General features: G+C 41.1%; 1 protein-coding gene across 4 annotated transcripts in view; it reads left to right on the plus strand.

Moving 5' to 3' along the window:
- si:dkey-191m6.4 (rho GTPase-activating protein 22) overlaps positions 1–27,384 on the plus strand; it is a 49,913-nt gene extending 22,529 nt beyond the window's left edge. Inside the window, exons 4-10 of one of the 4 annotated variants that reach the window (XM_061708032.1) lie at positions 12,495–12,623; positions 17,632–17,839; positions 17,968–18,100; positions 18,173–18,246; positions 19,497–19,618; positions 19,727–20,750; positions 22,635–27,384. In XM_061708032.1, coding sequence (XP_061564016.1) covers positions 12,495–12,623; positions 17,632–17,839; positions 17,968–18,100; positions 18,173–18,246; positions 19,497–19,618; positions 19,727–20,750; positions 22,635–22,857 — 1,913 coding nt within the window. In that variant the 3' untranslated portion in view covers positions 22,858–27,384. Of the gene's footprint in view, positions 1–12,494; positions 12,624–16,406; positions 16,702–17,374; positions 17,503–17,631; positions 17,840–17,967; positions 18,101–18,172; positions 18,247–19,496; positions 19,619–19,726; positions 20,751–22,634 lie in introns of those variants that run through there. The other 3 variants (XM_061708033.1, XM_061708034.1, XM_061708035.1) reach the window with 3 other exon arrangements.
- Positions 27,385–27,631: the final 247 nt, after the last annotated feature.

A 27,631-nucleotide genomic window follows, 5' to 3' on the forward strand; every position in this document is an offset into this window, starting at 1 on the left:
AGAGGGAAGGGGATGATGGCAGGAGGGCAGAAAGCTGACAGGCAGAGAGGGAAGCAGTCAGGTGTAAATAGACAGGGTGGATGGAGAGAAGAATAAAGCAGCTTGGAGGAGAAATAAAGTTTGGACTGTAAATTACTGCAGAGTCCTGCAGCTTAGAAGATGATGCAGCTACATAGGCTACTGAGAATCATCAGGGGAGAAAGACTTGTTATTCTGCTCTTTCTTTCTCCTGTCTATAATCGGCTTACAGTGATGAAAGCTTTATCAGCTACTCTTGTATGAAATGAGTGGACCCAGGGGGTTTAGACTGTACGCTGTGTTGAAGTGATATTTTGAGGAGGTTGGAGCGCCGTCTCATTTTCAAAGCAGTCTTTTATGCTCTCCATTCATGTGCTCATAGAAAATGCACAAAAAGAGGCTTGGAGAACGCAGATGCTCCCTCACAAACATCCTCTTTTACTCATGAAGAGTTGTAAAAAGAAATAAACTGATCAGTTACGCATTTAGCTATCTGATTTTCAGTATCCAAGATTCAAGTTTCAAGATTGGTAATACACATAGAAAACAGTGTTTCTCACCAGCACAAGCAGTGCAGAAAAACTACACTCATTTTTATTTTTATTGTTCGTTTTGTCCCACCATGCAGCTCGTCTCGTTACCACGTAGCCTTCGTGCTACATAAAAAAACGATTTATTCCTATGAAACATCTCTAATCTCTGACAGGGTCCCTCTGGTGTTACTCGGAGCATCATGGATGTGTTTAAAACCTTTTAACTCATGTGGTGAATTTCAGAGAGAACGTATGGTGTGCTAGCATCCAATGCTAGCTAGAAAGATGGAAATAACTATGAGGCTGATAAAGAATGTAACTTCTATCAGTTGTTTGACTTTGTTGTGCAACTGTACCACCAAGGGGGCTGTTAATAGTTTCACTGCCATGTCAGACACAAGTTAGCATGTTAGCATTGTTAGCATTGGCAATGAGCCAAACCATCATTACAGAGCTGTACTTCCTTACTACTTACATTTTCTGTATTTTCAAAACAGATTTACAGAAGATGTTCAATACTACTATCTAAACACTATAGTATAGTGTGTAGATGATAGTATTGAATGTCTTTTATTTTGTATAGTGACTACAGTAGGCTATAAACAACTAGCTGCTAGCACACTTAGCAACGTGGCTGCAGTCGTTACGATGCTGCTGTTTTTAGTCGCAGTAACCGCTCAGTGACATTTCACATGACAGAGCCAGGACTCTACTTGGTTTGACATCAAACATTTCCACGAGAGGGAAGCGGTCAGGTGGAGCAGGGGGTTCTACTAACATGTCCTAGCGCTATGCGGACCAGTTGTCCAACAGGACAAGAGGTACATGATATCCTATGTAGTTTAGCTTCTTGTATTTGGTATAAGTGCTTTTTTTTTAATTGCTTGCCTACCATCATGTAAAATATATTAGACATGAAAGCAGCATCCATCCATCATCCATTATCTAAACTGGTTATTTCTATTCAGGCAAAAGTGGTACACTCTGGAGACATGGGTAGTCCATCAAAGGACCATATAGGCTATAGATAAACACACAGACTCACATTAACTCCCGTGGGGAATGTAGAATCACCAATTCATGCAAGTAAGCATTTCAAAAGAATAGATGGATAATTTATTTCATACTCAACCCAAAGCTTGCTGTAAGCTTGTGCAAACGTGATAGAGCCCCCTAAAAAGGTATTTGGGTAAAAGTAGCAGTTACACATACTGTTCTTTTTGCTCATTTTTATTTAAAAAGAAAACTCCTGCACACCTTCTTCTCACCAGACTAGTGTTTTATTGGGCCAACGTTTCGGTCATAGACCTTTCTCAAGGATGCCTTGAGAAAGGTCTATGACCGAAACGTTGGTAGAAGAAGGTGTGCGGGAGTTTTCTTTTTAAATTGGCTGCAGCTTTCCTCCTCCGACGCACCTTTCTGCATATCCGGTGTACTAAACGTTTTCTACTTTGCTCATTTTTATTTAAAACGACAAACTGTCTGAATATAAACCCCAGGGTTTCAAATACTAGCTCTCCCTGTTGGCTTTACATTATGGAAAGGTGGTTTGTATAAATTACTATCCACTTCTCAACCTTACTGTTGATGCTGATCGATCAGCTGCTGGTTTCGAGCGCTATTGTCTCCTGTGACCAGGAGCTTAAACTGACGGATGGACTTTGGTCAACGTGTGTGTGCAGTACGAGTGTGTCCAGTCAAAGGGGAAATTCATTGCCTTTCTTCTTCATGGAGATGTTGGAATGCCAGACCTGTTGCCAAAGCTACAGACAAGACAGATGGAAGCGGCAACAGGCTAAATGTAATGTAAGCATCCCAACCAAATGAGCAGTGTTTCAATGGCTCCCAGTGGCTTGTGTATCTGAAATCTTCTTTCAGTGCATGATGTCTGGCCAAATAATCACCGAAACAAAGCCATTTCAGGGCTTGTGCGTGTTGACTGTGTCCCAAGCAGGAAGGCATGAAGGAAATAGGCAAATAATTGGTTATAATAAAACATTCTCTGGAGTTAATGGCTGACTCAAGGCTGTAATCCTTCTGTTGTGGTACTATGATGCAATTATAACACACTTGGGAAACAGCACACTCACACACACAAACACAACACCTAAAACTTCAGCCAATTTACTGTTGTGGGTCAGCGGCTCAGGCAGGACTCAATCTGTGCACCACAGCCCCTTTGCAACTACACAACAATAAAAAACCACATCACAGAGATTCAGAGCTCCGGTGTCTGACCCTGAAAGCACAAAAACACGACAAATTATGTCTTTTCAGTCAAAAAAACTGATGAATATGTTTCCCCTGCTGTTGGTAATCAGCATGGTTTTAGATTGATTGGAACATTGAGTTTCTTGCATCATATTCAAAGATCCAAGCATGTGCAAAGAGAACAATCATTTTGCTCATTTGGCAAATCATATTTTACTTTTAGACCTACAAGTGAGATTTTTAGCATTTTTTCATGTACAAAAAAGAAAAAGGAACACTTAATGTCCTCATTAGAAGCAGATAGTGGACAACATTTGGCACCTACAGCAGTTTTGGCAGTGGCAAGTGCAGTGTGGACTAGGCGTGTCACACAGTTCAGTTCATGTTTTGGCACGCGCGTTCTGTGAGCCAGATGAGGTCCAGATTTCTAGAGCCAGTTCTGATATGGGACACGATAAGTGTTGTGAGGACCAGGAGTGGCTCTGAAATGTGAGAATGTGAACAATTAGGTCACGTCTGGTGGATATGTTGCCGACTGTAAACAGCCAGGCACACATAGACTCTGTGGCATCAATCAAAAGCAAATATTGGTCAAAACAAAGAAGAAAAATTTCAGACATGGGCCAAGTTTGGGCCAGACGTTCTTTCCTATCTGGGATGGGTTTTCTCATTGAAAATGCTGCTGTGACTGGTTTTGATTGTGGGTTTTGAAGGGACAGCTGCTCTCTTTTCCTGCTTGAACTTTGTCCCATCAAACAATAAATGTAGCTTCCGCCTACTTTCACCTGTCGTAAATAAAAGTATAAACTTATCAGTATGAGTTTAATCGCTTGCTTGGTTATAACAATGTAACAACACATAATTAGTCAATGCGAAACTCATCTTGTAAGACATTTTAGAAACAGAAATGTAAAGAATAAATCCTGTGTGACTTCAGGAAGAAGGTCAAACCTGTGCTGCCTGTGGCTCGCAGCGCTTGATTGGCATTGTCTGTTTAACCTCTGTGTGTCTATGAGTTTGTTTGGCAAAGACTGGAGGACAGCCCATCTCCCATTACTGCACACACACTCACACACGGAGAGAGAGAGACGAAGAGAGAGAGCCTTGTTACACTCCTCCTCAGGGATTTGCTTCTCCCCAGGGGGGCCGAAGGGAACAGACTTGCTGCCTGCACTGCTAAATGAGAGACAAGGAGAAAAGATTGAATGAAAAGACAGAGTAAAGGGGTGAGGAGTGAGAAGCAGGGCTCGTTTCACGGGTTAGGTTTCCTCTGGCATCGAGCATGCCTCTCGGGCAGGTTGTGGCCGTCGGTGCTACCTGCGTACTGATCTGCTTCCAGACGGACTCTGCGTTGTTGGAGGAGCCTCCTCTTCAGGCTGCAGCTCTAGGCTGGAGCCGGTCGCTGCTCCAGTCGCTGCTCCAGCCCGCGCCGCTCGCTCAGACATGGGGCCGGTCTGCTGCAAGCCGAACAGACTGAAGAAACAACATCTCCAAGGTAACGGGAAACAGATGCTGGAGAGTTTTTACAAGTGTAGGAGAGACTGAGGTGGAACGCCCGAGTAGCTTTGAGACTGTTGGAAACGCAGATTTACAGCGTGTTTGGAATAAAACAGATTCTTGTCCTTTTTCTAACCTTTCCGTGACTCAGAAAGAAAAACATTTTTGAATATTTAGCAAAGCCACACAAAGTTAGTATGAGTTCTGGTGCAAGAAGAGTTTTATCAGACACTGCAAAGTCTTTGAATGTATCCAGGTTGTGAATTGTTACATGTACTTGGTTGATTTTTTTAACAACCATGCTTAAATTTATACATGTTTTACATGATGACACATGCCGTCATCAGTACATTCTACATGAATTTATTTGGCTTTCAATTTTCTGTTCCCAGAATCACATTTTACTTCAGAGAAGTCCTTTTCTTGACAAACAGTTCTCTTTGACTGCGATCGTGACGTTGTTGTATACAGTGTGGCTGAAGACAGCAGACATACTGAGGCAGGAGCTGGGCAGGTCGCTTCTCAGGTCATGTGTGTGTTTATGTGGAGATGGGTCAGCTTCCTCTCTTGGTTTCTGTCTATTTAGATAATATAACTCTTCCTCTCCCCTTTTTGATGGATTTTAATTACATTCTGTCCTGTGAGACGGCTCCCTTCTCGTAGCAGAGATGATAGATGACTATGTACTGGTGATACTGTTAAAGTAAAGGGTAAAGGGGCTTGTGTTGCAACCTTAGATGCTATGATACTATGAGTTGGTTTCAGACCAATTTCTCCCACTTATATAGCCAAAAGGAAAAAGCACATAAGTCTCATAAAGTTAATCCGAGATCACAGATCACAATCATCCATTGCATTATGAATGTTGTACTAGATCAGAAGGACAGAAGATATAAAACAGCCTGGCCAGCCGTCCTTATTCTTTTACTCTTCAAGAGAAACACTTTGTCTGGTTCCTTTGGATTTGACTGGACATACCCAGAGCGTGGTACCAACAGATGAAGAAGAAACTTCCTCTGGACGCCATGGATTAGGGTCACCACCTTTCAGAAATAGAAATAAGGGACGCCCCGATTTCAGCAGCGCAGGAACCAAAAAAAAGCCCCAAAACTTCTAAACTGCATAAAAATGTGTTTATTTTATATGAAAAAAACAAAATGCTTTGATTTAAAGTTTAAAGTGCTTTAATAGCATTGAACTTGTATGACTGTATAGACAGCCAAACATACTAGCAACTGAAATATCCTCCTAATATCCTATGCTCTGTATGTCCACATCAGCCCAGATGTATAATATAGCCTGCAGGTGAAGAATATGGTGTAAAAGTTAATTTATTTCAATAATTCAACTAGAAAATGGTTTAAAAGTTAATTTATTTCAACAATTCAACTAGAATATGGTTTAAAAGTTAATTTATTTCAACAATTCAACTAGAATATGGTTTAAAAGTTAATTTATTTCAATAATTCAACTAGAATATGGTTTAAAAGTTAATTTATTTCAATAATTCAACTAGAATATGGTGTAAAGGTTAATTTATTTCAATAATTCAACTAGAATATGGTGTAAAGGTTAATTTATTTCAATAATTCAACTAGAATATGGTGTAAAGGTTAATTTATTTCAATAATTCAACTAGAATATGGTTTAAAAGTTCATTTATTTCAATAATTCAACTAGAATATGGTGTAAAAGTTAATTTATTTCAATAATTCAACTAGAATATGGTTTAAAAGTTAATTTATTTCAATAATTCAACTATGGTGTAAAAGTTAATTTACACAAACAAAGATTTTGCTGGCCTTAATGTTTCCTGTGTTTTATTTTGTTCATTATTGTTAAATTTAGTGTTGATGTGTGTGTGACAGACGTGTGTATGGGGCGTTAATAAAAATACGGGACAAATTGCGTCCCGTATTAGTTCAATACGGGACGCAACATTTTTTTCTCAAATAAAGGACAATTCCGTATTTTACGGGACGGGTGGCAACCCTACCATGGATAGAAAGACAATCAATCAGAGAACTGAAGCATGTGACGCAGGCAGAGCGACAACAAACGGTGGACTAGGAATACTTGTGAAGGAGAAATGTTGGTTTTAAAATAAAAAAACTGCTGATCCAAGGCGTTCTGTAGCCATCTTGTTTGTTTTCAGTAATGAGACTTGGCGTGAGTCATCTCATAAGCCCCGCCCCTGCCGTGCTGCGATTGGTTTGTAGTAGGGATGGGCGGTATGGACTAAAAAATGTATCACGATAATTTCTGGCATTTATCCCGATAACGATAAAAATGACGATAAAAAAAATACCAATTCAACTCCATCTTTTCAACTATAAATCTATCTCTTTCTTTCTTTCTTTCTTTCTTTCTTTCTTTCTTTCTTTCTTTCTTTCTTTCTTTCTTTCTTTCTTTCTTTCTTTCTTTCTTTCTTTCTTTCTTTCTTTCTTTCTTTCTTTCTGGCTCATTTCTTTCTTTCTTTCTTTCTTTCTTTCTTTCTTTTTGCCTCATTTCTTTCTTTCTTTCTTTTTGCCTCATTTCTTTCTTTCTTTCTTTTTGCCTAATTTCTTTCTTTCTTTCTTTCTTTCTTTCTTTCTTTCTTTCTTTCTTTCTTTTTGCCTCATTTCTTTCTTTCTTTCTTTTTGCCTCATTTCTTTCTTTCTTTCTTTTTGCCTAATTTCTTTCTTTCTCTCTTTCTTTCTTTCTTTCTTTCTTTCTTTCTTTCTTTCTTTCTTTCTTTCTTTCTGGCTCCTTTCTTTCTGGCTCATTTCTTTCTTTCTTTCTTTCTTTCTTTCTTTCTTTCTTTCTTTCTTTCTTTCTTTCTTTCTTTCTTTCTTTCTTTCTTTCTTTCAGGCTCATTTCCTTCCTTCCTTCCTTCCTTCCTTCCTTCCTTCCTTCCTTCCTTCCTTCCTTCCTTCCTTCCTTCCTTCCTTCCTTCCTTCCTTCCTTCCTTCCTTCACGTACGTTGTGCATGGATTTAACGCAGAACCATAAATCAGTTTTACACAAAAACGTCATCAACGGGAATTTATCGTTTTTACCGCGAGATGACAAATTCTTACCGTGGGGAATTTTTTTAACGGTTTATCGTGAACGGTAAAATATCGCCCATCCCTAGTTTGTAGTGGCGGAAATAGCTGTGACCTTATCTGGGATAGACATGGACAAAACCGTCACCTGGAAGGGTTCATGTGGACAGTTTGTGTGCTCATCTGCAGTGAAGACTGTTGGTTTTGCGTATGTTGAGGATGTTCGACGTGGACCGGACCATCACATTTTTATTCGATCAGGTTCCTGAGTTTGGTCAGGAACGGCGGGATGGCTGGTTATGGGAACCTCTGTGTTCAGCGATACTGAATGGTCCACAGGTCTATGAAGGCGATGGAGAACAATGAACATCCAACCCTTCAATCCTTTAATAACTATTCTGTTCTTAGGAGAGTTCAGAAGGTTTTGAGTATGAACGTTCACCCAGCGGGAGGCATTACAGTGTACCTCACTCCTTTTTCCATCAAACCTTTAAACACGTTGTGAGGCTTATGGAATTGTTCATAGTTTCATGGTGTCTTAACGGGGTCTGTGCAATATTAGTAGTGTTATTACTGCAGTTTCTACTGAATACTTGTTTTAGTTGCCGTTTCTGTGGGGTGTGTGTTTTTATGCTGTGTGTGTTTTATGTGGAGTGCTGTTTTTATCGTTGTCTTGTGTGCAATATTTTGGAGTATTTTTAAAATGAGAAAGCTTCTCTATACCCAGCATGAGTCCAAGACAGATTTCACTAAAGGGAACAATAAAGTAAATTGTATTGCATGAAACCGCTTTGATCCATGTCACTTTGGTCCCTAGTGAAAGTTTACACCCCTTACCATCGAATGATGGACTTGGGGTTGATTTAACTCTGAAATTTTGCTTTACAGTTTTTCACAATTGTTAACACACAAAAAACGAAAACTTGGCACAATTTGCACAACCATCACTTTAAGTACCTAATCAATCAACACAATTTACACTACATCACACTCCCTTATCTGCATTAGACTCTGACTTTCCTTCTTTACACTCTGTTGTCAATTTCACACAACCTTGTTGTCAAAACACTACACACAGTGTTTAGTTGTTGGACACACTTATCACATCAAATCTCAAAGCATCAACCTACAACACACCTTGTTGTCAAAACACTACACACAGTGTTCAGTCGTTGCAAACACTTCTCACATAAAATCACAAAGCATCAATCTACAACACACACATAATCAAATCTCAAAACATCCACGTCTGGTGAGCCATTTGCAATCAGGACTGCACTATCAAAGGGCCTTGAGAGCAATGTTTTGTTTGGTGAACAATGGAGAACCAGAGAAGAAGAGGGTTGAGAGTGAGAGGAGAACGACATAGATGAGTAGGTAGACAGAGAGAAGGAGGCGGAGGACAAGGAGAAGATCAAGGTGGAGGAGGAGGGAGAGGAAGAGGAGGACAAGGTGGAGGAGGACAAGGAGAAGAACAAGGTGGAGGAGGAGGAGCAGGAGGAGGAGGAGGGAGAGGAAGAGGAAGAGGAGAAGAACAAGGTGGAGGAGGAGGTGGAGGGAGAGGAAGAGGAAGAGGAGAAGAACAAGGTGGAGGAGGAGGTGGATGAGGCCCTCTGGCCAGATAGAAACCAGAGGCATGATGGAGGGGGGGTTTGAGCAGGCCAGTTCACAGTACATTTACGTCCAAAAGTAGGCCTACAGAGTAATCTTCCAAAAAGATAAATTGATTATTCTCAATAGTCATTGACATCCATGTGTGTTCCATTTCTATGATTGTGTTTTCAGTTTTGCACTTCATTGTGCTGTGAATGCTTGGTGTGTGTGCAGTAAATGCTTAGTTGTGTGTACCAAATGAATGGTATGTGTGTATCATTTGAAAATATGGCTGTGTGTACCAAATGAAAACATGAGCTCCATTTTGGGAACAGTTAAGAGATTTGATGGAAAAGAGTCTTCCTGGAGAAGAAGTGACAGGGTTTAGCATTTTGTGTGTGATGTTTTTAGTTTTGTGTGTGCAGTTTTGAGAATGCCGTTAGGTTGTGAAAAACGTGTGTTAGCAATTGTCAAAAACTGTAATTAAGCAAAGATTTGTGGCATTAAATAATTGTGCCTGGATGTCAAATAAACCAAATGGTTTATTACTGTAAATCTGTTTATTTCTACTTCAAATTTAGACATTTAAAGGAGCATGAGGCTCCTTTTAAGAAATGAGACTCATTAGTGCCACCCTTCGCCACGACGGCCGTCGGGGGTACTGCAGCCAACAGCGAAGCCGGCACGGGAGAACGGGGAGAACCCACATGCAGCGTCATGTGACGTCACATCCGCAGCCCAGCGCGGGAAATTCCGGTCACAATTGTAGCACATTTTGCAGCACACAGCCTGTTCAAGGCAAAGGAGAGATACGCTAGAGGGCTCATTCTTTTTGGTTTGAAACGCTTCATCTGACATTACTACTAGAAAACTTAAAACGTATACGAATTTTTTTCATAAATCCTGCCTCAATCCTGCCTCATGCTCCTTTAAGGATTGGTGGTCAATGGAGATGGATGCACGTTTGGAGCCGGCTCGATTCAAGGAACAATTGTATCAGACCATACACAACTGCCAGGTGCTAGAATTACTTTCTCAATGAGGGTTGACTGGAATCTCAGGACAATTGGTGATCAACAGCTTGAAACCATCCTCCAAAATGCATTACCTCATCTGACTGCTCTTTTGGTCCATTTTGGGAATTTAATGTGCATAAAGTGCCATAGTGCAAAACGGTTCTTATTCTTTTTCTCTGCTCCCTTCCACCACTTATCTGCCATCCAGCCATCCGGAGAAGAATCTTCTGACATTTAAGAGTCGAAGCCGCATTTCCAGGACGTGAATCTGCAGCTGAAAACATTCAGCCTCCTTGCCGGCCCAAATGTCAGCTCCTGTCTGATGGCCGTGTGGAGCGACTATAATCAAACCCATCACAGGGGCTCTGAGAGGAAAACTCAGTTAAATGTGTTTCTCTGTAAAGCTCCGAGTCAGTGTTATCTTAATTAGCTCCAAAAGGTATCTTTGGTTCTCTTGTCAATCCAAACGTGGATGTTCCCAGAGATCGGATGTCTGCTGGAAATGCGAGGACTGATTTAAGTGGCTCTGAATGTGCATCTCTTATCAGGGCATGACTGAAAAAAAAGTCTAACATCTGTAAATCCTCATTTTGGCAGAATAACTAACAGACAGCAGAGCAGTTTTCAACACGATAGCGTGACTTTGAAAAGCTGGGTGACAATGGCTCTTAGCTTTACAGCACCACTGTTTATATTTGGTTTCCCCACTCGCAGCTAAATGACTGGGACAACAATGACTGTGGCTGTGGAAACGCCGCCACCCGGCACTAATGGCTCTATACAAAATAATAGGAAAGTGACTTATTCTTTACTTTTTTTAAATGGAAAGGACTAAAAACCATCATGTAAATACAAGAGGTCAGGATGTGTCTGAGGTGAATAAAATGAATGAATAAAAAAACTTTATTTCGAACATGCTAAAATATATATATATATATATATATATATATATATATATATATATATATATATATAAATATATTTAAACCAAAGAACAATAGTTAAATAATAATCATGATAAATACAGTATAATACAAATCATAACAATCATAAACAAAAACATGCCTCACTGGCTTTTTTTTTTTTTTTTTCCTTTTCTGCATGCTCGAAATGGAGCAGGGAGAAGTTAAAAAACTTATTTAGCCCTGCCCCGGTTATCCACAACACAAAACAAAACATAATTCGCCACCCTAAATTAAGCCGTATACATATATACATACATACATATACACATACACCTACATACAGATACAGGAATATACTTGCAGTTTGTTTAGCGTTATAATCATTTCTTGTGATAATCTTTTTTTTTTATGAATAGAAGCGTTCCCAACATCCATATCTCAACTAATTAATTCCTAGAGTTTTTAAATGCAGCGTTTCTGATATGGCTTGTTTCACATGTTCACAGGCAACTGTATTTGTGCTGGAAGAGGCGAGCCAGTTCCAGGTGTTCAGCAGCACTGCAGCGCCATCTACAGTTCACAAAACCTTACTGCATCTAGAGTTCACAAAACCTTACTGCATCTAGAGTTCAGAAAACCTTACTGCATCTAGAGTTCAGAAAACCTTACTGCATCTACAGTTCAGAAAACCTTACTGCATCTAGAGTTCAGAAAACCTTACTGCATCTAGAGTTCAGAAAACCTTACTGCATCTACAGTTCAGAAAACCTTACTGCATCTAGAGTTCAGAAAACCTTACTGCATCTAGAGTTCAGAAAACCTTACTGCATCTAGAGTTCACAAAACCTTACTGCATCTAGAGTTCAGAAAACCTTACTGCATCTAGAGTTCACAAAACCTTACTGCATCTAGAGTTCACAAAACCTTACTGCATGTTAGTTTAACTCATAATGTTTGGTATTTATGTTAAGTATTAAGTTTCTTACAGATGTTTAAGAAAATCTTCACTGCAGTGTGAATAGCCTTGTACCAAATCAATACCAAATTACAAGAATAATGTTCTTACCATCTAGGGTGGATTCAGGAGACAGGTATAGACTATGTGGATCCACATGTCTGGATTCATTATGTGGCGACTAGAGCACTTTCCCTAAGTATCCGCTTTTCATCTTCAATCCTCCGAACCCCTTTTGTTGTCTCTCTTTTTTTTCATCTGTTAAATAAAGCTTGAAAAAAAATCTGACAGGTGGGAACTGTGCTCTTTTTTTTCCTTCTGACTGACTGCAGTTCAGGCATCGCATGTCAAAAATCGTGGCACGTTTATTTGCTTTTAGGGCCGGGGAGTAAGATGTGATCACAAACTGCCACTCAAGAAGCAAATTGGAGACACGTTAACGGCAGATATGAACAGATGTGCTCAGAGATGTCCACTTGTGATCAGATCACGCCTGATGGATTTTAATACCAGATGGAAGTGCTGTTTTCTAGACATGCTCTGTATTTCTTGCCTTTTCTTGAGGTAAAAATAAAAAATACAGCGTTACCTTTAGGAATCAGTTGATTTTCATTTCAGTTTTCAAGAACAATTAAAAATAATTTCTGGCTTCCATGTGAGGAAGAGAAGACACGTCCCCTGGTAAAAGCATGCCTTCATTTGTGTGCCGTACTCACCTGTGCTCACTGAACTCCTGACAGGTGGAGCGGGAGAGAAGGAGCGGGCCCCCATCAGCCATGAATCCTTGCTGCTCATGGCAAACTCCCAGACAGACGTGGACGACTGGGTCAAGGCCATACGGCGGGTCATCTGGGCGCCGTTTGGAGGAGGTAAGACTCAACCTTTGAACTGAAACACGAGGATCGCAGCTATTTTTACAACAAGTCTTGGAGTACTTTCTAGTATGGAAATGAAAACATAGAAAACAGCAACTGTTGAAAGAGAAGAAATGTGGCATCTTTTCATCATATTTTCTTGATCCACCAAATATTTACAGTTGGTGACGGGTGACCGGACTGCAGGTAGAGCAGTTCACCAGCCAGACTTTTCTAATATGAAGACATTCTTTTAATGCTTTTCTGCAGCATTGAGTTGCTAAAAGATGAAAGACATCCTTGTCTGTGTGGAAGCTTGTGTTGCCCTAAACCTGCATAGGCTATATACCCTTCAGCAATGATTTTTCCAGTCCAGGTGAGCCAGCTGTCCATGTCAGACACTAAAGCACCACTCGACCATCAGAGAAGCAGGTCATGATAACAACCTGGATGGTCCGTCTCCTCTTTAGTCTGGAAGGTTTATGCTCCATAGTTTTAAAAACAAAAACAATTGCAAATTTTGATTCATCAAATCACAGGTAAGCTTCTTATTTTGGCTCAGTCCATTTTAAATGAGCAGAGGGTGACAGGTATACTGTAGGTGTTTTTTTTTGCATATGGCTTCTTATTCGATTGACTGAGTGATTAGCACAGCAGCGCCAGAGATTTTGAGAAGCATCAGTGATTTCTAATTATTAATATTGTTTTATTGTTTGGGGTTTTTATTTTACCTTCTCCCCTGCACACAGAGATTTCTCCATTATTATAATTGTTTAATGATTTGTACTGTAAATTAGGATATATTCAAAGTTATATCTTGATGCCCGTGTCTCATCTTTCCAGACATGCCTTGCTGCCACCAAATTCAAAAATGAGCTCGTATTTTATGTCTCATTTTCAATAGTTGATATGTTCACCGTGATTTTATGAGATTTGCTGATTCTGTTTTTATGTACATTTTACACAGCGTTCTAGCTTTTCAGGAAAAAGGCGTTGTACATTCACAGATTATCATCCTTCACAGGCAATGATTAAAGCACGGGCATTAAACATTAATGAGCATCGCTTCAGTTTAGCATCATATTGTAAGAACAAAAATGAAGAAGCATTTCTAAAGATACTTTCCTCAAGCATCTTTGAAAGCATACTTTCCTAAGCCTTCATTTCCTCTCCGCCCTGCAGGCTCCAGAGATCTATATTTGAAATAAGACCTCACAGTTAACATATGAAAAGACAACAACATTTCTGCTGTAAGTCGACTGTATTTTACCGTATAAGGAACAAACTGAGACTATATCAATGTCAGCTAGCTCTACTGTGACTTATTTCTCCTGGATGCACTACTCTCAGTCTGTGTCTCTATTTCTGTTCTTGAACGTCTAAACGTGAATGGAGAAATGTGATCAGAGCTGCAGTTGCTCTATTCCAGTATACCGTTGCTATAAATTCAGATACAGATGACACGTTCCTCCTGTCTGGTCCCAAGCAGGTTTGCTGTCATTTCTTTTTTAATTAAAGCAAAGTGTCTCTTGTGTTCAAGTAGAGCAGCTGACCTTTGGTACTGTTTCTGCATGCTGGGCCTCTGGACTTGACAGAAGTGCAGAAATATGCCCAGACATGTCCGGCTGGGAACGTAAAGGGAGCAGCTGAACACGGAAGTGTTGGGTTACAAATAATACTTTATTAATAGGAGCCTATATGTAGCGTAACAGGACAACGATTGAGGTTGTGACATCATCTTGTTTTATCTTAGTCTTTGTTGTGTCCGGATGAAACTAGCACCGCGTCTACCATCTTATCATTATCCACTTTCACAATCTCATTTATGCTCACTTCAGTGCGTTCACATTAAAACACTGTCATAAAAAGTTGCAGTGAACAACGCAGTGAACAAAGTTATCACTTAGCTGATGTATTCATCTTCAAACAATTTCAGTGAAGTTCGTGATTTAGACATCCTCTCATACGTCTGCTTGACCCCATGAAAAAAAAAATATTCTAACAGACAACAACATCCCATATTGACACAAAAAATTAAGTGTAGAGTTCTGTAATGATTTAATGACACTAAGCAGAAAAAAAAGGAGATTGAGTCTCAATGATTCACATAGCGGAAGTGGATTCTGGCTGATTCTTCAATTTCCAAACTCTAATCTGAGGATATTGTCCCATGATGCACCCTTTACCATGGTAACAGGTTTACCAATTGTGGTCCTTATGGATTAAAAATAATTTTTTCATCTTCTTTTTAACTGCCTACATCTTAACTTCTTAGTTCATATTCAGAACATGACATATAAGTTGGTGAGATTACATTTTTACACCCTCAAGTTTGACGTATGATCCATCGTTCCCTCAGCCTTTAGAAACCCAAGGTTACGAGCCACAAGATGGTTAGTTACATAAACTGTATAAGTAGAGCTGCGGGAGAAAATAATAACCTCTGAAGACTGAAGCCATAAATATTTTTTTGTGGAAGTTGCCATCTTATCAACAAAGACAAAACTCCAACTAATCCAAAAACGGGTGCACAAGCAAGCCTGGTGGCCACTCGGAGCACTTCAGTCATGGCAAGTTAGCTATTTTAGCTTGGTGTGGCTAATGTTAATCTATAAAGAAAAATTTTGTCAAATTTGTCCATGCTCATTTCTGTTATCACTACCAAGGCGATAATTGAAACCGGGTCTGCCAGGGCTAAAACAAAGACTGGCAGCTCCGATTGAACACCAGCACTACCCTCGACGATGCACCATTGACTGACAGCAACGTCAGGATCTCCGGGACTTTATCAGAATTCCTTGTGAAGGTCCGGGAACGTTTTTTCAGCTGGCCTGAAAACGGCACCAAAAAATCCATTATCTATTAAATAAGAATCACTGCACACTTTTTGGTTTTAATTTATAGATAAGTAGTCAAATCAAGACGGTGCTAAGCGCTAAGCTGCTAAAGTAAAGAAGCACACCCTAAATTTCAGACCGCAGGACACGGTGGGGAAACTTTAAAGGAGGAAAATTTGGTCCTTTAAATCAAACGAGAAGTTACAGGCTACTGTTTTGTAAACTTGGAAGAGGGCTCTTCATTTTCCTCTAGTTTGCGTAGTTTTTCAGACAAAAAGGCTCAATACACCATTTGATTCTACAAATTAGCCTGGAGATTGTTGCCATAGAGACAGGACTAACTTCAAACATACTTCATGTCACTTTTAGGTAGTTTAAACTTATCAGAAGACACTTTACAGCAAATAAACAACATGAAAGTGCCAAAAAGAAATGCATATTGATAACACAATGCTATTTTTATTCGTGTGGTATTTATCGAGTAGCATTTCTAGCTAACTAGAAAGAAGCGAGTTGCAGAGAATTTCAACTTAAAGTTGAAAATTTATGGCCTACATTTTTCAAATACTCTTCACAATATGATGACGAAACTCTGACACATGTATTAAAAAACAATCTATGGTCAAATACTGTCAGTAAAAAAGGGATTAGCTAGCACTGCAACGTTTTTCTCAAGCTTGAATCAAGTTTAGCTTAGATATAAAGATCAGTCTTGTATCTCATTTGTTCTGATTTTAAACAATACTTTGTCAAAAATTTTACAAACAAAAGTGAGTAATTAAATCCTCAGTAAAGTTCGACCGAAGTTGTCACAACAGCGGTGAAATTGGTGGTTAGCGCTGTGTGTGTGTGGTTTCTGATTGTGGCTCGGTTATATTTCCAGCCTCCCTCTCACATTCACAGGCTTCAGGCATCTGTGCTCAGCCTGAGGTCTAGAATAGATCAGTCGCCGACATGCGGTTGTTAACAGCAGCGCTGCCGTCGGAGACACTGACCCTGGCTCCTGCCGGTCACATTTCTCCTCCGCTTTAGCTGCCCTTTGCCTCCGTCCTTTTCATCAGCGCAGGAGTTCGGAAAGGGAGGGTTAATTTACCGGATCCAGAGTGAAATGCCAGACACGAAATGGATTAACTTGGTGAAAAATGGGTTGGGAATGTATGAGAAGCATTCTCTGCTGATGTGCAACTCCTGCGCGCTGAAATACTACGATTACTGTGAGTTGTCACTCAGCTGCGACTGCTGCAGCCAATCAGCAGGTAAATAGTAAAAGTCGATTTACTGTAGCCTACATTAGAAATAAGGATGTCTTCAGTGCTTTTAAGATTTTCTGTTTAATACTGAATGTTTTTTTGTTTGTCTCAATGTCTGCTTGGAAAGCTGCGTACAAACTGAGTCCAGTTGAAACAATAATACCATGATTGGACATCCTTCATGTGGAAAACTGATCAATATTACAGAGCAAGGTTCAGTGACTTCATCTTTGATACATTAATAGAGGAAAAATCCTACTTATTTCACTGAGAGATACCCGTAGACTCAAGATGGAAAATATTGCATAATTTGCATAGCTTGCATAATTTGTACACCTCCAAATGGGCAAAATCCAGTTTATGGGGTTCAAATAAGAAAAACTGCAGTTCATTGACTGACCATAAGGGGTTTTTCTTCAAAAGCAAATCAATCTTCACTGACTCCGATGTTAAACGTCCAGCTTTGGAGCAGAAACAAACATATCAACCGCTTGATTTAAAGGAAAAAACAATGATGGTCTCCACGGGTAGATTTCATGTGCATGACAACTGTACAGGGGGTGAATTTTTACATGCCACATCAGGTAAAGTTGTATAAAAACCCGGATTTATACATACTTGTGTAGTGAAGCTTAGTTAAACAGCTTGATGCAACTACCTTCGCTCCCATCTGAAGGTCGTTGGCCAGGAAACACCAAAGGACAGTGTTCCAGCTGGTTTCCAGGGCCACTCATTCCTCCAACTGGCCCATTCTAGGATTAACCATGGGTTGGGCAGCTGCAGTTCTTACCAGCATAGCGCCATACAGTAAGACAAAAACAAGGTCTCAAAAGCACCCCCTAGAAAATTCTATGGGTAACCTATTAGGGGGGTTTGTCCAGTTCTTTGTAGATTGTCTGTGATGTCTCCTCCAAAATACTCTTCTTTCATCCGCAGGGATTTTTGGCCAGCGCCTAGAGGACACTGTGCAGTATGAGAAGAAGTTTGGCCCCCGCCTGGCCCCCTTGCTGGTGGAGCAGTGTGTGGACTTCATCAGAGAGAGGGGTCTGGACGAAGAGGGTCTCTTTCGGATGCCGGGACAGGCCAACCTAGTCAAAGAGCTGCAGGAGGCCTTCGACTGTGGAGACAAACCTCTGTTTGACAGGTGACACAAAGGAATTTGATTTGATTTTTAGGATATTCAAATGAAAAATGTAGTGTCTCTAACCTTGACAGTCTTGGTTAATGTTTTGTTCTCTTCTTTTCTTTTTTCTTTTGCAAAATCACTTGCAGTAACACGGATGTCCACACGGTGGCATCCTTGTTAAAGCTGTACCTGCGAGAGTTGCCTGAACCAGTTATACCCTTCTCCAAATATGAAGACTTTCTAACCTGTGCACAGGTTTTGGCCAAAGATGAAGAGGAAGTATGTGCCGTTTACTTTTTAAGGGTGCTTAATGTGAGTGTTACTGTGTTTACAGCAACTGTTTTATATTAGGGGGTCCAGGAGCTTGGAAGACAAGTGAGCACTCTACCTCTACCTAACTACAATCTCCTCAAGTACATATGCAAGTAAGTCCCCTCCCACCTGTTTCCTTGTGACAGCATGTGATACCACTATGTTGTTGTGGTGGATGGTTTGAATGTTCTGCTAAGGTTAGGGTCTTCTAAGGAAAACTGGTCGTGGGTGAAGGGTAACAGAAAGAGTTTTATTTTTTTTAAATATGATAAGTCGGTCTAAGCATCTAGACACCAGGGCCTAGCCTGGGAGCCATCCCTGGAAGAAAGGCTTGTCCAGCTACTGAAAATGGCTGTGGGAACGCAGAAAATCTTTTTGATTGTGGGAAATGATCCAAGCTCATGCAGAAAGTTGAGAGAACCTGGCTAATTATAGTGGCACTCTTATTTATGAAGAGCATGGGTCATTACGGACTCATTCTCTTGGAGAGCGGCTCCAGTGTGTCTAGTCCAAATTCCAGTCTGGAGGCACCAAGTAGTGCTGGGCACACTTGGTGCCTCCCAGCCTGTTGTAGAAGAGGGTGGCTTCACTGCACCTTGGATTAGGGTACTAGCTTTTTATATTGTATGGCCTCATGTACTTGAAGGGCACATACTGTATTATGCTTTTCCTGGCTTTCAAAGGTTCAAAATGGTCAAAATGCATTCAACCGTAAATACAGTTTTTGATAGAACAATCTCATGACATGAGCCCATGCCTATATTCTTGCACTGGGTCAGCCCCGACCCTCTTTAGACGGAATACATCTAAAAAAAACGACACATCCTCCACTTGTCTCTCTCACCTTGATAGGTGACTAGCAGTAACCGGACTGAAAGTTTAGGAATAAATGACAGCAGAATGAGCAGGGAGCAGGGGAAGGCAGATGAGCTGCTCACCAGAGCTCATAGAAAATAAAAGATTCGGGTTGTTTGAGTTGCAAAGTAAAAACAGTATTATGGTGCTTGATCAATATGAATAGGGAACTACACATGTGGTGGTGGTGGAAGGTGCTTGAGCTCATCTTTAGGGTTAGGTTGGGGAGCTAGTCAAGCAGGAGAGAAGGAAAGGAGCCCCTTGAGGTGGTTCAGAACCCTAGATAGAATGCATTCCTAATGTTTCCACGGAGAGGCGTTCAAGCAGGAGGAGGCCTGGTGGAAACCTCAGAAGTGAATGGCGAGATGATGAAGGAGAGGGAGGCTGGATCTAGATAAGCACTAGACATGGGAGTTGAATGCAAGGGGAGAGGAATGAACCGATGGATAGACTTATGGTTCTTGTTAATGTTCACATTTTACTTTTCTAAAGCCTTATATTTCTTTAGATTTCTCGATGAGGTCCAGTCCCACTGTCATGAGAATAAGATGAGTGTCCAGAACTTAGCCACTGTATTTGGACCAAATATCCTTCGACCTAAGATGGAGGACCCAGTCACTATCATGGAAGGTGTGGACAATCGTCTTAATGATTGTTTATTGCACATACAGACTGAAATGTATAATCGTTCACTGTGCCTTAGTGATATCCTGTCTAAATATGATCTCAATTGTCCAGGAACCTCTCTGGTCCAGCACCTGATGACAATCCTCATCAGGGAACACGACCGGTTATACTTAAGGGGGGACCAGGAAGAACTTACTTTATCACAAACTGAGATTCCTGCCCAGGGGCATCAGTTTCAACACCGTAGCCTGGGAGCTTGGATCTCTGAAGAGGATCTCCAGAGCTGTCCCATTTCCAATCCTGACCAAGAACTGCACAGCAGTGCCTCATCTCTGGATGCCAAACTTTGTGCTGCTATCACTCCCACCCAGACCCCGAACCCTGGGTCAAAAGTAGTGTCTTCAACGGGGAGGGGAGAAGCAGTGGTGAGCCCAAGTAAACAAGTAAAGACCATGCCCTCCTGGAAGTACTCCTTCAAAAGTTCCTCAGCGCCTCGCTCGCAGGCACAAGCTAAGCAATGCAACTCTGGGGGATCGGCAGCAGATACGACCAGTGTGTCCTCTGGTGGTGGAGGAGGTGGAGGGGGAGGTAACTGGCTCATGAATGGACTGTCCTCTTTGAGGGGACACAGGCGCACATCATCAGGAGAGCGATCCGCCCGTGATCGGGACTCCACCGGTTCGTCCCAGAGACTGTCCACTTACGATAACGTCACTTCCTCTTCCAGCATGGGGAGCGTTCCCAGCGTTTCCAGCACACCGTGGTCAACTTCCTCCTGCGAAATCACCGTGCCCGACTCAGGTGGTGAGCCTTCAGCGCACCAGAACTTTGGATGTGCGGTAGAGGATGGCGAAAAAGGGGAATGGGTGGACAACCAGAGGGAGGCTGAGAGAGAAAGGGATGCAGGGATGATGACAGAGCCCAGCTCTGAGCAGGACAGTTGTGAGGCCATGGAGCTATGCACCAGCAGTGCAGCCTGCAGCGAAAATGAAAACGTGCCTGTGACAGCTGGGGTGCCGTCCATTATTATGACTGAAGATGGAGATGGGACGGACCTAATGCTTAGCAGTTTGGTGGAGGGGCTGAATGATGACTTGAAGAAACAGAAGCTGACATATGAAACCAGGATTCAAAAGTAGGTCCATGTTGCTAGATCTTTTAAGAGATTGATTCTCTCTTTGTGCTGTTTGTTTGTCAGGTGTGACGTCCGTCAAAGAACTCTGTAGTGTTTTAAAATGCAGCTCTACCAAAAGATTTTATGTGCTGGCTCTAAAGATTTCTGGCATCAATATACTCCAGATTAAAAACATGAGAAATAATTATATATTCACTTAGATTTATTCCTTTTGATCAGTATGCTGGAGGTCGTATTTCAATGATAAGATATATATTAAACTTTCAGGAAGTAATGTTGTCCAATAATACGTTCCAGTTTGCTCTCCAGCTTCACTTTCTTATGAAAATATGGTTATATTTAGCAAATGTGCTAAATCACGTTAATAAACAAACTGCTTAGTTCAGTTACCGGGAGTTAGCTATGTTAGCATGACTAGCTTAGCTTATGCTAACTTGTGATGCTGAGTAGTTTCTTCAAACATTAATTGAAATGATGCAACCCAAACAACTTCCAAACTGAGTGCTGGCGGAGATGAAACGCTCCACTGGGACTCATGGACCAAAGCCCGTTGCAGTCCCCTGCAGGCTCACTAGGCCTGTGTCACGTGATGGCAGGTCCCAGGACAGCTACACTAGTCCTTGTTTGAGCTCCTGCAGCACACATTTAAAGGGGACCTATTATGGGCCGCCCGGTGGCGCAGTGGGTTAAGCAGCGGGCCATATATTGAGGCTACAGTCCTCCTCCTGCAGCGGTCGCGGGTTCGAATCCAGCCCGCGCACCTTTGCTGCGTGTCTTCCCCGTTCTTTCTCTCTACCCCTTTCCAATCTGCATCTCCAATAAAGGGCCACTAGAGCCCAAAAAAACCTTAAAAAAAAAAAAAAAAAAAAGGGGACCTATTATGCATCTAATACCTATTTAAACAGGCCTTGAATGTCTTAAAAACAAGCTTTTGATTGTTTTTGCTAAATAAATTAGAAATTCAGCCTCTAAACCATGTCTTTATCTTCCCAGTCTCTAACCTCATTATCTATGCGGGATTCTGAGTGGCCGGGGAGGCTATGATAATGAGGCTCTGTGCTGATTGACTGATTGAATGGTGCGTTACACCGCTATGAAAAAATGGCGGAGCTCCGGCCGGCGGAGTTGTTGTTGTTGTTCCGGCCAGAGTTAGTTGTGGGTGTGGTTTCACGCATCGGAGGCCAACCTATGTAAATTGCATCTTGGTTACGTAACGAAAGTGAGCAGAATCTGAACAGCTCGTAGAAGCCACATCAGACTGGATGGACTGCAGAATTTGGTTGCTTTCCTCCTTCTCTGAGTTGGCAGGCTGAGGGGAGACCACTTTATATATGTTAAAGGAGCATGAGGCTCCTTTTAAGAAATGAGACTCTCTAGCGCCACCCTTCGCCACGACGGCCGTCGGGGGTACTGCAGCCAACAGCGAAGCCGGCACGGGAGAACGGGGAGAACGCGCATTCAGTGTCATGTGACGTCACATCCGCAGGACAGCGCGGGAAATTCCGGTCACAATTGCAGCACATTTTGCAGCACCCAGCCTGTTCAAGGCAACGGAGAGAGCTCATTCTTTTTGGTTTGGAACGCTTCATCTGACATTATTACTAGAAAACTTAAAACGTATACAAATTTTTTTCATAAATCCTGCCTTAAGCTCCTTTAAAGCAAGAAAAAAACGTGTTTTTCATAATAGGTCCCCTTTAAGATGTTGTGCACTGGTCTGGTTAGCAATTATGGAACGATCCTGAAATGTTTGGAGGCAAAGGTCGCTGAATGATTGAATTATTATTTGGGGAAAGGGTTAGAGATATTCTTTTATGAATAACTCATCTGTACAAGAAATAAATCATTACTGACATTAAACTATTTTGTGCTGCATCCCCTCAGACTGGAAGAGTCCAGCGCAGCTCTGTGTGCTCAGATGGAGCGTTTGGAGCAAGAGATGGAACAGGAGAGGAAGAAGCAACGCATGCTGGAGATCAAACTTCGAAATTCGGAGCGGGCACGGGAAGATGCAGAGAATCGCAACCGGCTTTTGGAGAAGGAGATGGAGGATTTCTTTTCGACACTGGGAGATCTTGCCTTAGGCGCACGGACAAGTGACATATGACACATTTATCTGAGGCCAACACTGTGGTTGTTAGGAGGCTTTCAGGGACTCGTGTCCTCCTCTGTGCATTAGGATGTTCCTTTAACAGAAGATTGAAACAAGAAAATAAAGGAAGCATAATGTTGCACATTTCCATCAGGCTTGAAACTTAAATGTGGAGATAAGAAATACTGGAGAAAATCAGTGTAATCCTGGTCAGGATGATTTCCGCTGAACGATTTTGACTATCTTCTGCATGCTTGAAACTGAATGTCAAAAAGGTGCTCCTGTGATTAGCCTCCACTCATCATGAATAGTCCAGGGTTTGTCTTATTTTAAACATTTCATGTGTTTGTACATGACTAACAGAACATAGAGTAACTCTCCTGACATTCTCTGTACTGCACAGCAGTGATTTCTTCAGCCACCTCTCCACATGCACACTAATTGAAGATTTTTTAATCCTAAAATAGTAGACTTGTTAGAAACATCAGTGTTAATTCAGATAACTTCTACTTCAAACTCTGTTCATCCTGCTGTGGAAGTTCTGAAAAAACTTTCATTTTGTCCAAGCTTTGGGAATATGAAAGAATAAGTGGAAAAGGAAAGTTACAAAATTGTAAATTTATGGAAGTGGTAATGTGATAATGTTTTGAGGGCCAGACACTGAAAATCCAATCAGTGCCCAAAATCCCATTAATGTACAGTATAATGCCTATATTGGCTAAGTTAAAGTATTTAAGTAGATAATAATTGCTAGTTTTGAGTACATTTGTGTAATTTCTGGTGAACTGACTATTTACATACAGTGGTAGCTTTAGCAGAGGTTCCTCTACCTGTGTTTATCCTGCTCCATATTTGTACTACAAGTATTTCTAGCCATGGTTTACAGTAGAATTCAAATTGTATGTCGTAATTGCAGAAACAGGTCTCAGAAAAAAAAAGTTTTGCAAACGTTTTTTTCAGGATTAAAGCATCAACAAATGGGACTTCTGCCACAGCAGCCTCAAAAGGGGGGATTTCCATTTGCGAAGGTCCGGAGTAGTTTTGCAGGGCCTTGACCGTTGGCACTCGTACCTCCATTTCTTGTAAGAGTCCTGCAGTGTTAGTTTTCAGGGAACTTCTACAGGGCTGAAACAAGTCCCTGCCTTTAATTAGGTACTTTAGTGTGGCCCTGAAAAAGTGCTGGGTGAGGGTCGTCTTACCACCATCTCAGTTTATGCAAACAGAAAGAGTTACCATCTCAATCTCAATCATCTCCTTGACTGTTGATCCTGTTGTTCTAATTTGTTTTTGCGTTGGCATTGGCAGTTGGCAAACCGTGTAAGTGGTATACTGCTACTACCGCAACGTTTGTTTGCTAAGTCAGTGGATCCTACCAGGTCCAACACTGTGGTGACACGATTGGTAAAAGGACCAAGGAGGAGTTAGGGCTTTAACAGTTGTAGCCTTCTGGACTTTATAAAAAGTACTGGACAAACCCTTGTGAGGTCAGCCATAGGTTTTTTTTTAAAGCATCTTGTTGTCTTACAATACAGCCCCATGTTGGTTGGTATTGGCACTGCCATCTGACGGTCAATACAAAATTAAGCAAATTGGCAAATGAGAAGGCCTTGAAGCCAGCCTGAACATGTCCCCTTAACGAGTTATCTATTTTGGCTCAGCTGGCTTATTTTATGCAAACCTATCAAGCTAACTAATATCACCTTACATTTATTATGATTAAATCTGTCCAGATATCCTCACTTCAGATGTTGCTATTAAAACGAAACTAAAAATACAGTGCCATTCAAAAGTTTGGTCATGGTAGGTATGGTAGTGCACGTGCTGCCAGAGTTGATATGAGGATTATCGGAGCTCTGCTGGGATGCATGGTTGCTTAGTTGCCTGTATACAGTCTAGGCCTGTGGGCAGGTTGGTGGTAGTTGCGGTCACATGATCGAGCCTAAGTGACCAAGCAGTGAAGGACTGAGTGATCAACTACTTGTTGATTAATAGTCTGGTCCTGAAATGATTCAAGAAAAAGGCCCTTTAACCAGAGGACCCAGCTGCTGTAAGAGGAAGAAGCCAATGAACAACACTAGTCCAGCTGATGATGATAGCTCCGGACCAACAACCAAATCAATTGTAGCATGCTATTAGAAAGGATGATGACTAAAGGAGCCACATTATCTTTAAAATAAGAATGATTATGCTCTGTTAGGTCTCTCTATTTACAGTTTACAATGCCAGGACAATACTTAGTAGCTAACTGGAGACAGCTAGCCATTTGCCATGGCCAGTTTTCAATTCAAAGACCATCCCCTCTGTTATGCCTACATTTGTTGGGGTATGTAATTGTGCATGACGAGATTCATAAAAAATAATCTCTGCACAGCTGTCATGAGTGTCAAATTTAGCAATGGAGACCACAACAGAAAACTGCAAAAGGAAATTTTAACCTGGGTGTCAATAGAGATTGACTCACTTTGATATAAAGCCCCATTGAATGAGGAGCAATTGGTTTTAATTCTGGGTTTGATTCCAACTAGCTAGCTGGATGTAGCCCCTTGATTTTACTCCGGACCATCACTAATGGAAACCCACCTAATGCCTTCTTTGTCCTCAGGCCGTTCCAGTGCCTCTCTCGTTACCATCTACGTGGTTTCCGAGTCCATTTGATCACAACTCCTCAATCTAATGTTAACTCTGACCTTCACTGATGTCAATAATATGCCTTTAATGAGTAGATGACAGGGATGTTGAAAACAATTCTTCAAGCATTTTCAGCCTAGAACACAGGGCATGTGATTCATTTTACTATACAGACGACAAACCAAAGTTGGACCGCCTCAGCTGTTCACTGTCTACAGATCACAATGGCCTGCCTGGAAGCCATGTTGATTTTGGCACATGAAGCTGAACACTGCCCTCAGAGAAACAATGGAGTTTCCTGGTTGTGCCTTCAGGGAAGTGTTTTTAAAATAGGAAATAAAATATAGTGATTGCTTGCCCGGAGATGTAGTGCATATATTTACCCATGGTACACACAGTGGTCACATTGATTTTTGTTTTAATATGGAACAAACTGCTGATGATTCCCTTTATGGTGCCAATTCTTGTGGAAGTCATTTGTGATTTGAATGGATGTTTTGCATCAAGAATGTATCGTTGTAGCGAATGTAATGTGTTATTGATAGAACCAACCCTTTGAAAGAAAGAAAAAAAAATGTAAGTGGTCAGTACAGTATGGCTGAAGACACAGGGTACTGCCAGGTATATGAAAAAAATGACTGCAATATGTATCTGATCCATTACAAACTGGGGCACACATTTAAAGCCACACTACGTAGCAACACCAGGAGCAAACTTATCTGTTGGGTTGGCCATAGACTAAAAATTACTGAACAGCCCATCAGTCTCTTGCTGGTTTCCTGATGAGTGGTTTTGAAGTCTCTTTTTTTTTTTTCGTATTTTGCGGCTCCATGTTGCAAACAGGCAGGACGAACTTCCCACTTATGTCAAAGTTGCAGCTTCTTAGTTGATTTGGCAAAACCAGAAATGACCTTTGATTTGAATTTAATAGTTGAAATATGTAGCATGACATTGACTGATGAGAAAATGATAATGGCAAGCCTTTACCACTGAGCTGGCTGCCAATCAAAAGTTTACAGCCCTAAAAATACATATATTTATTGCTTTATAAACATAAACCTTATGTGGTACGAAACAAAGTTTGAACCAGGAAATAAATGGTTATTTCAGTAGCAAAGTTGGACATTTTAACATGGAGTTAGATTGACTCCCTTTTGGAGCCATCCCCCAGTGGTCACTCGAGGAACTGCATCTTCACTTAGTTCTGCATTGGCGTCAGTGTGGAAGTTAGATTGTAACTTGGTGTTAATAAAAGACCCACTGACAATATTGAGTTAATGAGTGGGGGTAACACCACTTCGTCCCACTAGAGGTGCACTTTGGTGTGTGTTACACCATCGGTGAACACATTAACTTTCTTGTGATATGTTGCCCCCATGTGGTTGGAACTGCTACTGCCACATGAAGCTGCGTTGAATTTGTTTTTAGTCTAAACGAAGAACTTGGTTCTCAGAGTTACATGCTATTTTACAAACTTCTTTCCAGCCTCTCATTTATCAGAAAAATGTCCGGGGGTGCCATTTTTAATGCCTATTTCCGTATGGCACTGCAATTGTAAGTGGAGGTCTGCTTCAAGCTGGACTCAGTGACTTTCATAAAAAAACAAAGCGACGTAGTTATATTTTTTTGCACAGGTTTACAAGGTAGCCTTCTCTTCTGAACTCATCACACTTAATAGTCCAGACTATAATAGTCTAAATAAAACAGCAGGTACTTTCATTCCAACACAGACTTATTTTCCTCATATGTGTTTCTCATAAGTAAGGATAAATGATTCTTATTGCTCCGAAGATCTGTGGTGCTTATTTATTATGGCTTTTGTCCCTTATAATAAACGGCCATATCTGGGAATAAAGCTGACAGCCATCACATGTGAAATTGTGGTTAACTTGTGTTTGTGGAGTGTGTGTTATGAATGAAAAGTTTTTGTTTTTTTTCCTTTTCCCCACATTCAACATGAATATAAAAGCCGTCTTGAAACAGAAGAATGAGGAGAGAATAGTATGCAGCTCTCAGAAAACATCGGGAACAGAAGTTAGTAATTTGTAGGGACTACTTTCCCGAGCGGACTAATACATGTTTGACGCTCTAATGAGTATACTGTAGAGGTGAGTATGCAACAGCATAATTGTAAATGCTTATTTAACACAACTTAATATGT

This window comes from Cololabis saira, chromosome 19 (genome assembly GCF_033807715.1).
Source record: "Cololabis saira isolate AMF1-May2022 chromosome 19, fColSai1.1, whole genome shotgun sequence".
In the NCBI taxonomy this organism is placed as follows: Eukaryota; Metazoa; Chordata; class Actinopteri; order Beloniformes; family Belonidae; genus Cololabis; species Cololabis saira.